This window comes from Saccoglossus kowalevskii, chromosome 15 (genome assembly GCF_978046115.1).
Source record: "Saccoglossus kowalevskii chromosome 15, keSacKowa6.1, whole genome shotgun sequence".
NCBI lineage: Eukaryota > Metazoa > Hemichordata > Enteropneusta > Harrimaniidae > Saccoglossus > Saccoglossus kowalevskii.
This window is the reverse complement of record NC_140655.1, coordinates 24,581,301-24,595,228: the sequence shown is the minus strand read 5'-3', so window position 1 is coordinate 24,595,228 and position 13,928 is coordinate 24,581,301. Positions and strand designations below refer to the sequence as shown.

The window sequence follows — 13,928 nt, the reverse complement described above, 5'->3', positions numbered from 1 at the left end:
GTATATTAAAGTGTGATGTAATACATACAATGCACAGATTTTAATTAATCGTATATTAAAGTGTGATGTAATAAATACATTGCACAGATTTTAATTAATCGTATATTGAAGTGTGGTTAATAAATACAATGCACAGATTTTAATTAATCGTATATTAAAATGTGATGTAATAAATACATTGCACAGATTTTAATTAATCGTATATTAAAGTGTGATGTAATACATACAATGCACAGATTTTAATTAATCGTATATTAAAGTGTGATGTAATAAATACAATGCACAGATTTTAATTAATCGTATATTAAAGTGTGATGTAATAAATACAATGCACAGATTTTAATTAATCGTATATTAAAGTGTGATGTAATAAATACATTGCACAGATTTTAATTAATTGTATATTAAAGTGTGATGTAATACATACAATGCATAGATTTTAATTAATCGTATATTAAAATGTGATGTAATAAATACATTGCACAGATTTTAATTAATCGTATATTAAAGTGTGATGCAATACATACAATGCACAGATTTTAATTAATCGTATATTAAAGTGTGATGTAATAAATACAATGCACAGATTTTAATTAATCGTATATTAAAGTGTGATGTACAGAATACTGATTAACTTTTTTTAAATACAAATACAAAAAAAAAAGAACAAAAAAAGTTGATCAAAATACAAATACAAAAACACAAAAAACAAGGTCAAAGTCGCTCATGTTATATATAAAAATAGGTTTTTACACTTTACAGATAAAGCAAATTCCTAATTACATTTTACATTTTTATTATATTTTTGATAATTTGTGTTTAAGAATCAAAATTAGAAATTGCGTATGATTTGCGACATTTAATTTGGAAAATGCTTTATACGCTTACAAAAAATATGATCTTTGTACAAATTATGGACGAATAAAATAGCTGATTACATTTTACACCTTGCCCATGTCTACGAATTTACTTTTTTTTTTATTTATTTATTTATTTAATTCAAATTTTTACGAAAATAAACACATTTGATTACATCTAACGAAAATACCCCTTGCCGACCCTCTTCATACTGTACTCAAAACCGAGTGATTCCAAAACAACAACAAAATGTATTTTTAACACCAGAGGGCGTTGCACTCAAACTTTTCTGGTAAAGGTAGAGGTACGTACAAGCCATTTCCTGCTTGGGTGAATAAAATAAGATATTCGAAACAGATTATGTCTGAATTGAGAAAATGATTCACTAGCCAGGTGTCTGTAGACGTATATTTATTGGATACTGTGACCGCCATGCTTCTCTGGTATATTCCATAAGATAGATAGATAAGATAACAGCTTTATTACAACCGTGTAGAAATTTTACATTTCTAATTTGGTGTTTAAAATGTAATAAAGTTAATAATGAATAACTAAAAAGTAAGTAAGCTTGTTGAGTTAATAAAAAGTTAAATAAGTGTGATTGAGTGTATTTTGTTTGTTCATTTATTGTTACTCAAGTACACATGGAGGGCTATAATAGTGTCTTTATCTTTTGATTGTAAGATATGTTTAAACTGTTTTTTATTATCCAAATTCAGGAAATTTGCATTTACACTGTTGATAGTGTGAAACATTGTGTCTCTTTGTTTTGTGTATAATTTACAATGTATTAAATGATGTTCCTCATTTTCAACTTCAAATTTAAAAGTATGCTTGAAAAATACCATCCATCCCCATGATACAAGTACATTGTATCCGTGTACAAAAGTACTCATTTTGTCACTGATAAAACTGACGCAAAAAACATATTATACAGAAGAAAACATCGTCACTATGCTTAAATAGATGCTTGGCAACATATGTGTAGAGATTGGTAGCCATGAATTTGAACAAAGCATTGACATTTCAATGGAAACTAATTATGCGCATTAGCTAGCAGGTTTATTTCTTTGCTTATAAGAAGACGAATTTCTTCAGAAACTTATAAAAATAAGACACAGGGAGGCAAAGACATTCAGTTTCACCTATTGGTGTACTTTCTGTCAACAATTTTTCTATCAATAATTATCTTTTTATTATGTATTTAATTTGAACTTGAAATCTAAGAAACCACAGAATCAAGTTCTCCTGCCTCATATCTTGTCCTTGAATTTGACTGCAAGAGTAACCATTACCAGGCTGTATGACAGAAAAAAAATGATTTTGATTATAAAATCAATTTCCCCTATCATTGTAGTATTATCATTCTTTCTCATGCATATTATGTATACATTTCTCAAGATAGATTATCTCTGATTGTTTTGACAATATTTGTCTAATGTAGAAGATCCCTTCACGAATTGACTACTTACATTGATATTTGGCGAGTGCTACTGTTAATGCTACTAATAGTATGCTCGCTTCTCACACCTGATATTACTTCATGGTTTTAACCTCGAGGTCCATATATGATTCATTTTTGTGAATGTTCTGAGACTGATCATTTCATTTCATACGTGAAGCACATTAATTTCTGTACCACTGTACAATTGTCCTGTGTATGTGTGCAAATGTACTTTGTTTAATGTGTTATATGTCCATTGGACTTCATTGAAATCCCTATAAAAGTACAGATTAATGTATAGGTACGTCAGTGCTTATATTTGTATAGATGACATTACAAATCTGCATGCAAGTTTATTCATTATTGTCATTTAAATGGACATCATATGATATAATATTAGCTCTAATCAAATGGGAGGCTTTGTTTTCGCGTCAAGGACAGTAAAACTTGAAAAACCTTTTGTGGTTTAATAAAATCAATACAAACGTATTTCTGTATTTCAAGCACTTCAATCATGGCACAGTATGCACTCAACTATATTGTGTAACATACATATTTTGTTTATGACCTACGGCCCATATATGAAATACGACGCAGCACGCCAACTATGGCACTATGACAGGGCAGCAACAAAGAATTATTTCTAATACAGTTTTGATCCTGAAATATTGTTTTCACTCACCCTGGCCACAAGTACAGAATTTGAGAATGGCATACAAAATTATGAAACTTTGAATATTTATTAGAAAGTACACAAACGTATAAAATAATATTTAAAAAATCTAAATTCAGTTTGTTGTGACCAGCACAATGTGTCAACACAATTACAGTATATACAAATATTACATTGAATATAAAATGATATAAACATGAAAATGATACTACGGGCTACATGGAAATCGTGTTACAATAGGGTTCTCAACAGGGCAAAGGTCATATTTTTTTTCTAAAGTTGTATTCCCTCTTTATAAATGATCTGTAGAAAACCATAAACAAAAAAAATGAAACCAAATTTCACAAGAGTTGAATAAATAAAAAGCACGATGTAGAGACAAATATGAAATAAGCCGATTATGGCGAGGATCATGGGAAATACTTTTTTTGAACTAGTCTAGTATCCTTCAAAGCGATCACAACAATGCTAAGTATGATTGATAGGATGATTAGAAATGATTAATTCAGAATTTGTTGCCATAGCAACTGATTTAATCATTTTTCCATGGTTTTCTGCTATATATTACAAAGTGGGAATACAACATTAGATCAGTCTAATAGTGTACCAACAATATCTTTGTGGTAGTAATTAAATAATGTGTTATATGAAGTAACAAATTGGGGAAAGTTCATATCCCTTTAGGCCAGAATTTTATTATCTCTTGTTTTGTGAATGAACAGGACCGGAAATGAAATAAAAATAAAATTTAATTTCAGCGTAATTTCTCGCGCCGCCGACTTGTAAGTGCAAAAAATTGCTAAAAAAAATTATTTTTATCTTCATTTTTTTTTCGCCCACCGCATAACAAACTCAAGTTGCATTTTCGTGGGAGTATCATGATCAAAGTACCAAAGTCTCGCACAGATGATAAACAAGGTAATACATGGAATAAAATTTTATTTCATTTCATCTCTCCGATCAATGATTCTTTGAGAATCACACAAATCTAATGGGGGGAAAAAAGAATTAATTTTTTTTTTTTCGCCCTCCTCAAAAAAATTGCCTTATAAAAACTCCAGAAACAAGGAATAAAAAAAATCTGGCCTAAAGAGAATGATGCAAGTATACACAAAGATCGTACACAAGTATTGACAGGCCCATAGTGAAAGTAGCAATGGCCAAGGTGATTATCTACTCTGAACATGTACTTGACCTTCTCATCTGATGAACTCAATTACAGTGATGGTAAAATAAAAGCACATTCAGAATAATGCACACGACCTTATTTGGAAATCCCAACTCCAAATAAGGTAGCATGTGGATACTCCATGCAGAGTGCAACATATAAAAGTACTGGTATTATGTAATTAGAATATATGTAAATGAGCCTGTTAAATTCAACGAAATTCCAGATAGTGATACAGAAACTATATACAAAATATATACAAGAAAATAGAGTACTCCAGTATAATGTTCGGTTCAGGACGGACAATTATAATAAAAATTTAATATATACAGGTATACATAATTTACAAATTGTACATGGGGCTGAGTATAAAATGGAATGACTTTATACAGTATTGTTAATCCACTGTGAAGAAAGATAAGATTGTTAGCTTGGGTTTGTAAGACAGATACTGCTGCGAAATTGTGCAGCAATTGGTATAACAAGTTCATGCATAATTGTAGAACACTCTAAAATACACAGAGTTTGGAGAGCAAACGAGTCAAGAATTTTTACAAAGAGTTGAAATTTTCAAATTTCTCAAGTCCAGTGCACTCCAGTTAAGAAGTTTAAAAATTATCAGAATTACAAGATATCCTAATTTTGCATATAATAAAATTAGCATAACAATAATATGCAGTATTTTCATATACAATTTGCATAACAATCTTGCATTAACAAGGCAGCATGACTTGTATATATAATTATCTTGACAATCAGAGAAACATGTTCTACGTTGTGATTATTTGCATGACATGCCCAGCATATAATTAGCCTGACAATTATATTGAAATGATTTTGCACTTTTATCATTGTTTTGTTACTTATCGCTTAAAGTAAGTACCATTTGCAGATCAATATTGGAATCAGAGACCATCGTATCTTCTACTACCAGTCTTCCAATCAGATCATTGTTTTATGCTGCTTAAATTGCACCTATTAATATTTAATCTAAATAACCATAATTAGGAATAAAAATAAAATATTGTTTAGCCTCTGATATTATATACATCAATACTAAACATTACTAAAATACAACTGAAAAAATATACATTTCTCTTTTTGCTAAAAATGAAAATTATTTTGTTTTTTACAAAACATTTTCGAAAAACATTGATACACCATATTTTTTTTCTTCCATGAAGAGTCTAAATAAAGTGACTATGTATATTGTCATAAAGTAGTTGAGGACTATTCTCCTCTCTAAAAGTTACTGCGTTAAGTTTTGTTATCACAAAAGAAAAAAGAAGAATTATGAGTGTGGAAATAAACAAATCATGTAAATGAAGGATTGTAAAAACTCAATACTGTCAATATGGTTTACTGAATATGTGACTTAGCATTAAGCTGGCATGATGGCTGAATAAGCTTTGTAGAGATTTGGTTCTAATCCAAACACATATGGTGATCGTTTCCAATAAATTATTTTACCAAGATATGATCAATAAATTTAAGATTCAGCCTTTCACTAAAATAAAATATTTTACAGTAAGTAAATAATGTCATTCTCAATTCAAATTAACATTCAAAATGACCAACTTGAATATAGGTGTCAAAGCTATAGAGTGGGGAATTTTGCTAAGTTTTTTGACTTACACTCAATCCTCATTGAAACTTATAATAGCAAGTGCTTCTTTATACTGTGGGGACACTTAAAAGCAGGGGATTGTTTTGCACGATGTGTTCAAATTTTGTGTCAACAAACAATTAATTTTATTCGCATTGTGTATGTTGCTATAGGACCCATATTGAACGGGACAAGGCAAAACAACCACCTCCTTTTAAGAGTTCCATTCTCACAGGTCACATTATAGAGAAACACAAGTACAAACTTCAAGACTTCATATATGCCACACACAGGAACAACATTTGACGGGTTCGTAACAAAACCCAGTTCTTTCTCTTTTGTTTAACATGGAATCACGAAAGACGTAATTAATTATCCAGAACGGCAACATGACAGCCACAAACACTGCAATAAACAAGGAAACAATTAAAAATTTATGGTCAGTTATTAAAAAATAAAGTTTTTGTGAAATATATTGTCAGTTAAACATATATTAATGTTCATTGACTATATCAGTATCAACCAATAACAAACTACACAACTAGTGTGAAGAGGTGAACAATCATCAAAACTAATGTTTGCTGTGTGCACGTTTCAATTATCAACAGTCCCTAACCCTAAACAGCCTGGTTGCAATACTAATGTCTGCATTATGTGTGATTATTGATTTCCAATCTACACAGGATCCTAAATGTCTATTAGTTAAATATTGAATCCAGGAAATGATACAGGAGTTTAAAATACATTTATATAAATTTATTGTTATAAACTTACCCATTGACAATACACAGACAACCATGATGGCCAATGACAAATAATACAACTCAGCTGAGTATACAGACTGCAAAGAAAATTCGAAGAAAGCTTAGAAAGTACTGCTGTATGCTGAGGGTATTGGAGGCATATAACAAATAAGAAATACTGTATTTACATCTCCAATTTACACAAAGCATTATACGTGTGTATATTTTATTTTGACTTGCTTTTTTCATAAACATTTTAAGTACACACATTTCTAAAAGAGCAAATATAAAAAAATATAACGACAAGCTGTGATCAGACTGGTTCCAAGTGTCTATGGTATAACATTTATAAATATTTAATGAAATCATGACCATGATGACTTGATATTTTGGTCATATATCTTGTCTGACAATTAATTACTAGTACAATTTGCATGTCCCTATCTGCAACAGTACTTAAGATATTACAGTTAATAAGGTCACAAGACCATATATGGTCATCTGATATGTTGGCTATATCGATTGTCCGATTGATACCTTCAATAATGCACAAATTGCATATCCCTGACTTCAACTGTGATATTACAGTTATGCATATTAATAAGGTCATATGCATTTTGTAATGATTAAAACTACTAACAAATGAATAACAGCTATTGTTTTTGAAAGCTCAAGTACGGAAAAAATATGCTGTACTGTAGGCAGTCAAAATTTTTAAATGAATTTTGACAAACAACTTTTAAATACATGTACTCACACAAGACTCAGCATTGGCTGTCAGAACCACATACGCAAATCCGAATACAAATGATATCACCCCAAAGACATGAAATGCAATTTTCACTTCCCATGGAACAGGATCCATCAAAGAAAACAGGAAAGAGAATCCTGAAACAAAACATGACAAATAGGGAAAATTAATTCCAAGCGAAAATAAAGTATTTTACAATGAACATCATCAGTGAGTACGCAAATAATTCTGTCAAGACGCTACTTATTTTGTGTTTTTTTTACTTACTAATAAACATACTGATTTTAATTATGAGTGTAAAAATTTATCATTGTTATATATGCGTCTATGGCAGTATTAGCAATATGCATGGAAGTAATTATTTGAGTGATAAACAATGCACACATATACGTAACATCCGGGTACTTTTAAAGACACTGTTATGGTCTGATTATCTAAGGTTTGATTGAGAAGTATGTTTGTGCAGTGTGTTTCAGTCTCCCGGGAAATTAGACACGGAAACTATTAGTTTTCTGAAATTTGATTTTGAACCCTATGCATTCAAGCCTGAATACCGTGAAATCTCAGGTATTGGCATCGATCTAATTTAGGCACCCGGGAAAAGTGAAAGGCATTAATTAGATTCTAACATAGGAGTCATGAAATATTAAAAAATCAGTCAATCAAAAAAATTTCACAAGATGACAAAAAAAATATTTAACACAACATAACTGTGATTGGCTCAATTCGAAGTGGAAGATTCCACTATCATAGCAACAAGTAATTAGTCTTAGTTATGAGGTCAAAGGTTATAGAAAGAGGTGGCAAGACCAACACCTAACATTGCAACATTAAATGATAAACAAGATACAATGTTATACAACATGGGTAAACAGTAGAAATCTGAACCATGCATGTAAATAAATTTTTAAATGTTGATTGCAACAGAGCTCTCAGCGATATAGCTCATTTAAATATGCTAACGACAGTTCAGCAACTTCATGGCAAACGCAACACGGAAGAGATTTACCAATGTTGTAGTACGATCTTAAAAAATGTATGATGAATACTACATATGTATTTATTTTTTATGAAGAAAAGGTTTATTACTCACAAAATTTCAAACTGAATAAAAAACGCTGAAATGTTGATAACTTGTGTCTAAATCAATTATTATGTAACATGTTTGAAAGCAAAAATTATGATTAATATTTATTAGATGAATATCTTATGAAACAATAATTAATGGTTAATAAGAGCAATGAATAGCGCCACCAAGTGGCCAACTGTACTTACCAATCATACAAAAAGTGAAGATTATTCCCACAATGAGTAATTCAAAAAGATGCTGTCCACAATATCTTGTACTGTGATCCCTGAAAAATGAATATCATTCAAATATAAATACTTTTACCCACGGATTCACAGTGTTGGCTGCTTACTGCCATGGATCCCAGCTGCTATAGCAAATTGAAGTGGATGTGCAGCATGTTGATGCAAACTGTTTTCGATCAAGCAGATGAGCAAAAAATGAAATGTCAGAATCTTTGATACAATTTGCCTAAATTGTTGAGTATGGACAATCAAAATTTAGTTTTTGCTTTGAACACGGCAAATCAGAGCTATTTCATTTTTATTCTATTTTGAAAGACTATTCATTGACAAGTAGGAAACTTTAGTCATATTATACAGCATCTTGAAAAACACTGATTGACAAATAAAGTGGACATTGTCACCACATGGCTTTGATTGGCCAATCAGCAACAAGCAACTTTTTCCAAGATGATGTTCATACAGAGCATCTTATTGCTATTTGGTTTCTAGTCAAAAAAATATTTTTCTTTTAACTAGTACCAAATTTGAACACGGTATTAAATAAAATAGATGAGTGAGATATCCAAGTACAGACTGCTGAATTTGAAATGAAAAGTTGACGAGCCCATGTGTACACTGTAATTGAGAATGGGTTTCCAAGGCATTTGCAAATTCCCTGTGATTTTTTCAATAATTGATACATTTGTTAATAAACTGCAGTTTCACACAGTCATCATGAGATTTAATTAAAATAATTAATGCCATTACCTTGTAAGTACAAAGAACTGTGGTAACAGGAAGGCACAGGCAAATATCAGTAACACAATGCGACTGAAAATAAACAAATCAAAGAGAATTACAAGGAAATATAGAAGGACATTGCAACAAAGATGGTGTTAGGAAGGTATAGTAAAGGGAAAAAAACTTTCGAAGATTTGTCATGCAAACAAACAATTCTAAACAGGATCATGTTTTGAAACTGACTACAAATTCATACAAGGTAAAATGACTTAATAAAACTCAGTAATTGATCATCTGAAAAATGAACCATTATTGAGTAAACTAATACAATGTAGTCACAATGAAATATATATATATTCTACATGATTTGTCTATTATCGCATACTGTAAAATACTTTAGCTGGATTTAATTAATTAATTAATTAATTAATTAAAATGAATAATTAAATCATTAATTAATTAATCGCTGAAAAAACTTTTTGGGTATTTTGTATGAAATTTATTTTCACTGATTTTTGTCAAGTTGAATGTAAAATATAGGAAAAATGATATATTTGCTGGGTTTTATTTTCACTGAATCATTCCCTTTAGTGAAAATAGCAAAAATAAAGTATTTTACAGTACATCAAATCTTGGGGTTATCTACATGACAGACTGTGCCCCCTACAACACAAAATCAAAGACTCAGGGGGTTGTAAAGCATGAGTTCATAAAAGCTTATATTACTTACATTTTAAATCTATTATTTTTTGGAAACCATCTCACTAGATGAAATATGAAATGCGCAAAATAATACCACCACATTATTCTGCCAATCACAGCCTAGCAACAAATGAGAACAACATAATAGTAACTAACATTAAGAAATTAATGATTATACTGGGCATATGTTTTTTCGCGAGTTTTTTAAATGTGTGCATATTTTAGAGGATGTGTTTCCAAATCTGTTTACACTTAGTATTACCGTAGTCAACATTATGTGAAGTTTTTTGGTTCACTGTCAAACTGATTTTTGAGAAAAACATGAAATGCCATTTTTGCAGCAGTTTCCAATGACCACAATGAAAATGTATTTTTTCCTTAAGAACCCACTAAAAATATTGTTTGTTTTTTTAATAAGACAATATTTTTACATTTGTGTATTATTCTACCTTAATTTTCACTGCTTCAAATTTCGCGATTTGATGATTTTATGGCATTTGCAAAAGGCACTGGAACTAAATTTGATTTTTGCAAAATAAAAGTAGTTTACAGCATCAGTAAGTTCAGGTTTGATATTTACCGAATGATTGAACACTACACACATTTTTATGTAACAACAATTTTTTTCAAATATGGTAATTATGTAGGTCCACAAACCCATTTTCTCAATTTTTAAAAATTTGAAAATTTACAAGTTTACTGTCGCAACCAAATACCAATTTCCTCAATTAAACATGTTTACTTTTGTGACCACAAACCCATTCCCTCAATTTTTTAAAATTTGAAACTGAAACCAGATGTTTCTATTAGTCAATGGAATAAAACATTTTCAATGATGTCATTAGGGACTGTGCTTGTTGATTGGCTGGTTGGATTCAATTGAAATTTATAAATATTTATTAAAATCAAGAGATTGGGTTTGTGGTCATGATATACCTAGTGAAAATAAACAAAATTTGTCATTCAAATAGTTGACCGAAAAGAGCTGTCATTTTAGGAAATTTCTTTTTTGGTATAATTTGATAGGGATCAGTAATCTTATAATTGTACTATGATTTTTTGATATGATGATCAATGTCATCTTTTTACATCATGTCTGTATGTAGAACAAGTGTCATTGATGTAAGGGGGGATAGAAGCCTTGGACCCATGGTGTTGTCAGAGTGGGTGTTATCATAGAACGTTTTTAGGGTCTATAGTGATATTTAGTATTTGAACACTACTATGAATCTTGTAACTGCAAAATGAGGTAGAAGCACAGTAAATTACACGGATTAGATAAGCTAACGCAAACTAAACCTTTATTTATCTTATCTTAACTAAACGGTAAAACCTCTAATTTGTTTCAATTTTCGTGTCTAGTTACTCTAGTTATGTCAAAGTTAGTTTTTTGCTAGTGTACTCATGTGTACTACATGTTATCTGTGTGATGCATCCATCACCATTTTTGAATAGCAAAAACCATAGCGGTGATCGAGTGGGCTGCAGATAATAAAATATACCAGTAAATAACAACACCCAGGGTACAGGGCTAAGGAGTATAGTTAAATAATTTAATTGCACCAACCACAGTTGAAATAATTAGCATGAGAGAAGAACTTACGGTATGTAGCATTTAATTTTGTGTTGGTATGCGTCCATATATGTACTTGTTAATAACTTGTTTTACCATGGTGTAGATTATAGGGCAGTGGTCGTCGTCGTATGTGTTCGAATTTCATGTAAACAAACAATGTATATTATATGCATTGTGTATGTCGCTATGAGTCCCATATCAAACAGGACGTGGCGCGATGACCATCGCCATTTAAAGTTACATGGTTTGACATACACAACCATTTTGGAGGGTTAGGGTGTTGAATAAGTATACACTTGGTTTGAGGTTTGAAATATTGTTTAAATTATGTCAAACCATGCACTTTCATCCTGCCAGCCCCATGTACTTTTATATCGACTTCACCAGATGTTGGTTAATTAAAGGGCGGAAGTCGTCACGCCGCGCCCTGTTTGATATGGGACTCATAGCGTCGTATACAACGTGTGTAAAATACATTGTTTATTTATATGAAATTCGAACACGCGCTGCGTGACGACCACCACACTTTAATCTACAGAAATGTAAAAAAGTTTCTTCCAAGTATATGTGTTGATACATACTACTGTAAAATACTCTATTTAAGCTGGAATTAATTTTCTCTGAAAAGACTTTTTGGGTGTTCAGTGTGGAATTTATTTTCACTTATTTTCGAAGTGATGAATGTAAAACATAGGGAAAAAGGTATATTCACTGGATTTTATTTTCACTGAATCATGCCTTCAGCGAAAATTAATTCCAAGCAAAATTGAAGTATTTTACAGTATGCACTGTGGCTTGAATTTCATGGAAGAATCATGGGATTGATGCCCTAAATTTCCCTCTACTATTGTTATACACTGATACAATTCGATCAAATGTTGCTATGAAAATAGGCGCCCTTTCTACTCTGAGATTCAAACCCTACGTATATATGATGTCAATGTCAAATAAACATGGATGCCACTAAAAAAAAAAAAAAAAAAAAAGATTAAAAAATATCTAAAAAGAAATGCTATAAATATCTGTTAAAAATAAGGGATCTTAGACGAAAGTTTTTTACAAACTTATTTGTCAATTTTTATGTTTGGCTTGAATGATTTCTAAAAATTCAGAATTATTACAGGAAAGAGTGATCGTTTATAATAGACATGTCGATGGGTCGAAATGCAGTGATTAATCTAAAATAGTTGACAAGAGCCATAAAGACGTAATTTGACAAATAATTGTATTCGTGCAGTTTTGTATCACTGTGGTTGGCACGTTTATGTTGGACATAATCATAACACTGAACTGAAGACGATTTTAATAATGTCTGTAGTTGAACAACCTGTTGTTGTGTATCTATTTGTATAACCATTTTTCAGGTCAGCTTACAATAAGCTCAACCGATTTCTACGGCAAATCGTGGATAATGAATATTGTAAAATTGACTAAAATGTTGCCAACTATATACTATATATAAAGACAATACCTATTACAGCTTTGAATGTTGCTGACACTGGACGGAATTGAAGTAACACAACACGTTCACTTCTTGTTTTCTTTCGATGTCTTTCACTTAGCTGAGAAATGGCGAAATAATACTGCGCAAGCCATTGCGCAGGATCATTCCATAAATACTGAGAAGAATGAAATAGGGTGGACAATTTAATTCTGACCTCGTTTTTGGGAAGCTGGGAGTTAATGTATTTTGCCCCACAAAACTGTAATTTATAATCTTACAATGTAGTGAGCATAATTATAAAAAGCTGAACGAAATGTAACGCGCATCTAACCAAGGATTATCATGGTACGTCCATAAACATCCTTAACCATGCTACGGACAGATGAAGTAAATGAATCATCCCAATGTTTGTTTTTGTGGGAGCGCCCTCGCGTGTTTGCATGTCATATGCCACAATTATTTATTACCGGTATACGAGCATGTCCTGGATCAAAACACGACTTCAAAATTTACACACAAGACGATTAAGCAGTTGAAAATACCATAACAGTGCACTTAACATGTTTATGTTGATCACGATTATTTCGCCCTGATCAACACAGCGTGTACGTAGGGCTACTGTTAGATGTGAATTCAGTGAGAGTCAACCTCAGTATTTATTAACAAAATGCTGGTCAGATATTGTTATGAAATATGCATAAAAATGGATACAAACTAGCAAATGATTCAATTTCTTGTAATTTTAGTATTTCAATCACAACGGGCAAAACCAATGCAAGAAATAATTCAATAAAATAAAATAGGAATTAGGCCAAGAATAATTTATTAATACACTTTTGTTGAGCGCCCAAATTAATCTGTCAGATTAATTTTCACCGGAATCTTCATAAATACAAGTATAGACAGTATAGTAGAACTAATACTGTACA

The 13,928-nt window shown here is 31.0% G+C and overlaps 1 protein-coding gene across 1 annotated transcript; it reads right to left on the bottom strand.

The window, feature by feature from the left end:
- Positions 1-5,880: 5,880 nt before the first annotated feature.
- LOC144349993 (uncharacterized) lies at positions 5,881-13,118 on the bottom strand. Its single transcript, XM_078008358.2, has 7 exons — positions 13,027-13,118; positions 10,008-10,099; positions 9,305-9,367; positions 8,519-8,598; positions 7,250-7,380; positions 6,524-6,590; positions 5,881-6,154 (listed from the first exon to the last, which is right to left on the bottom strand). The coding sequence occupies exons 2-7, from the start codon at positions 10,079-10,081 to the stop codon at positions 6,024-6,026; spliced, it is 546 nt and encodes a 181-aa protein (XP_077864484.1). The 5' UTR covers positions 10,082-10,099; positions 13,027-13,118; the 3' UTR covers positions 5,881-6,023.
- Between the last annotated feature and the right edge of the window lie 810 nt (positions 13,119-13,928).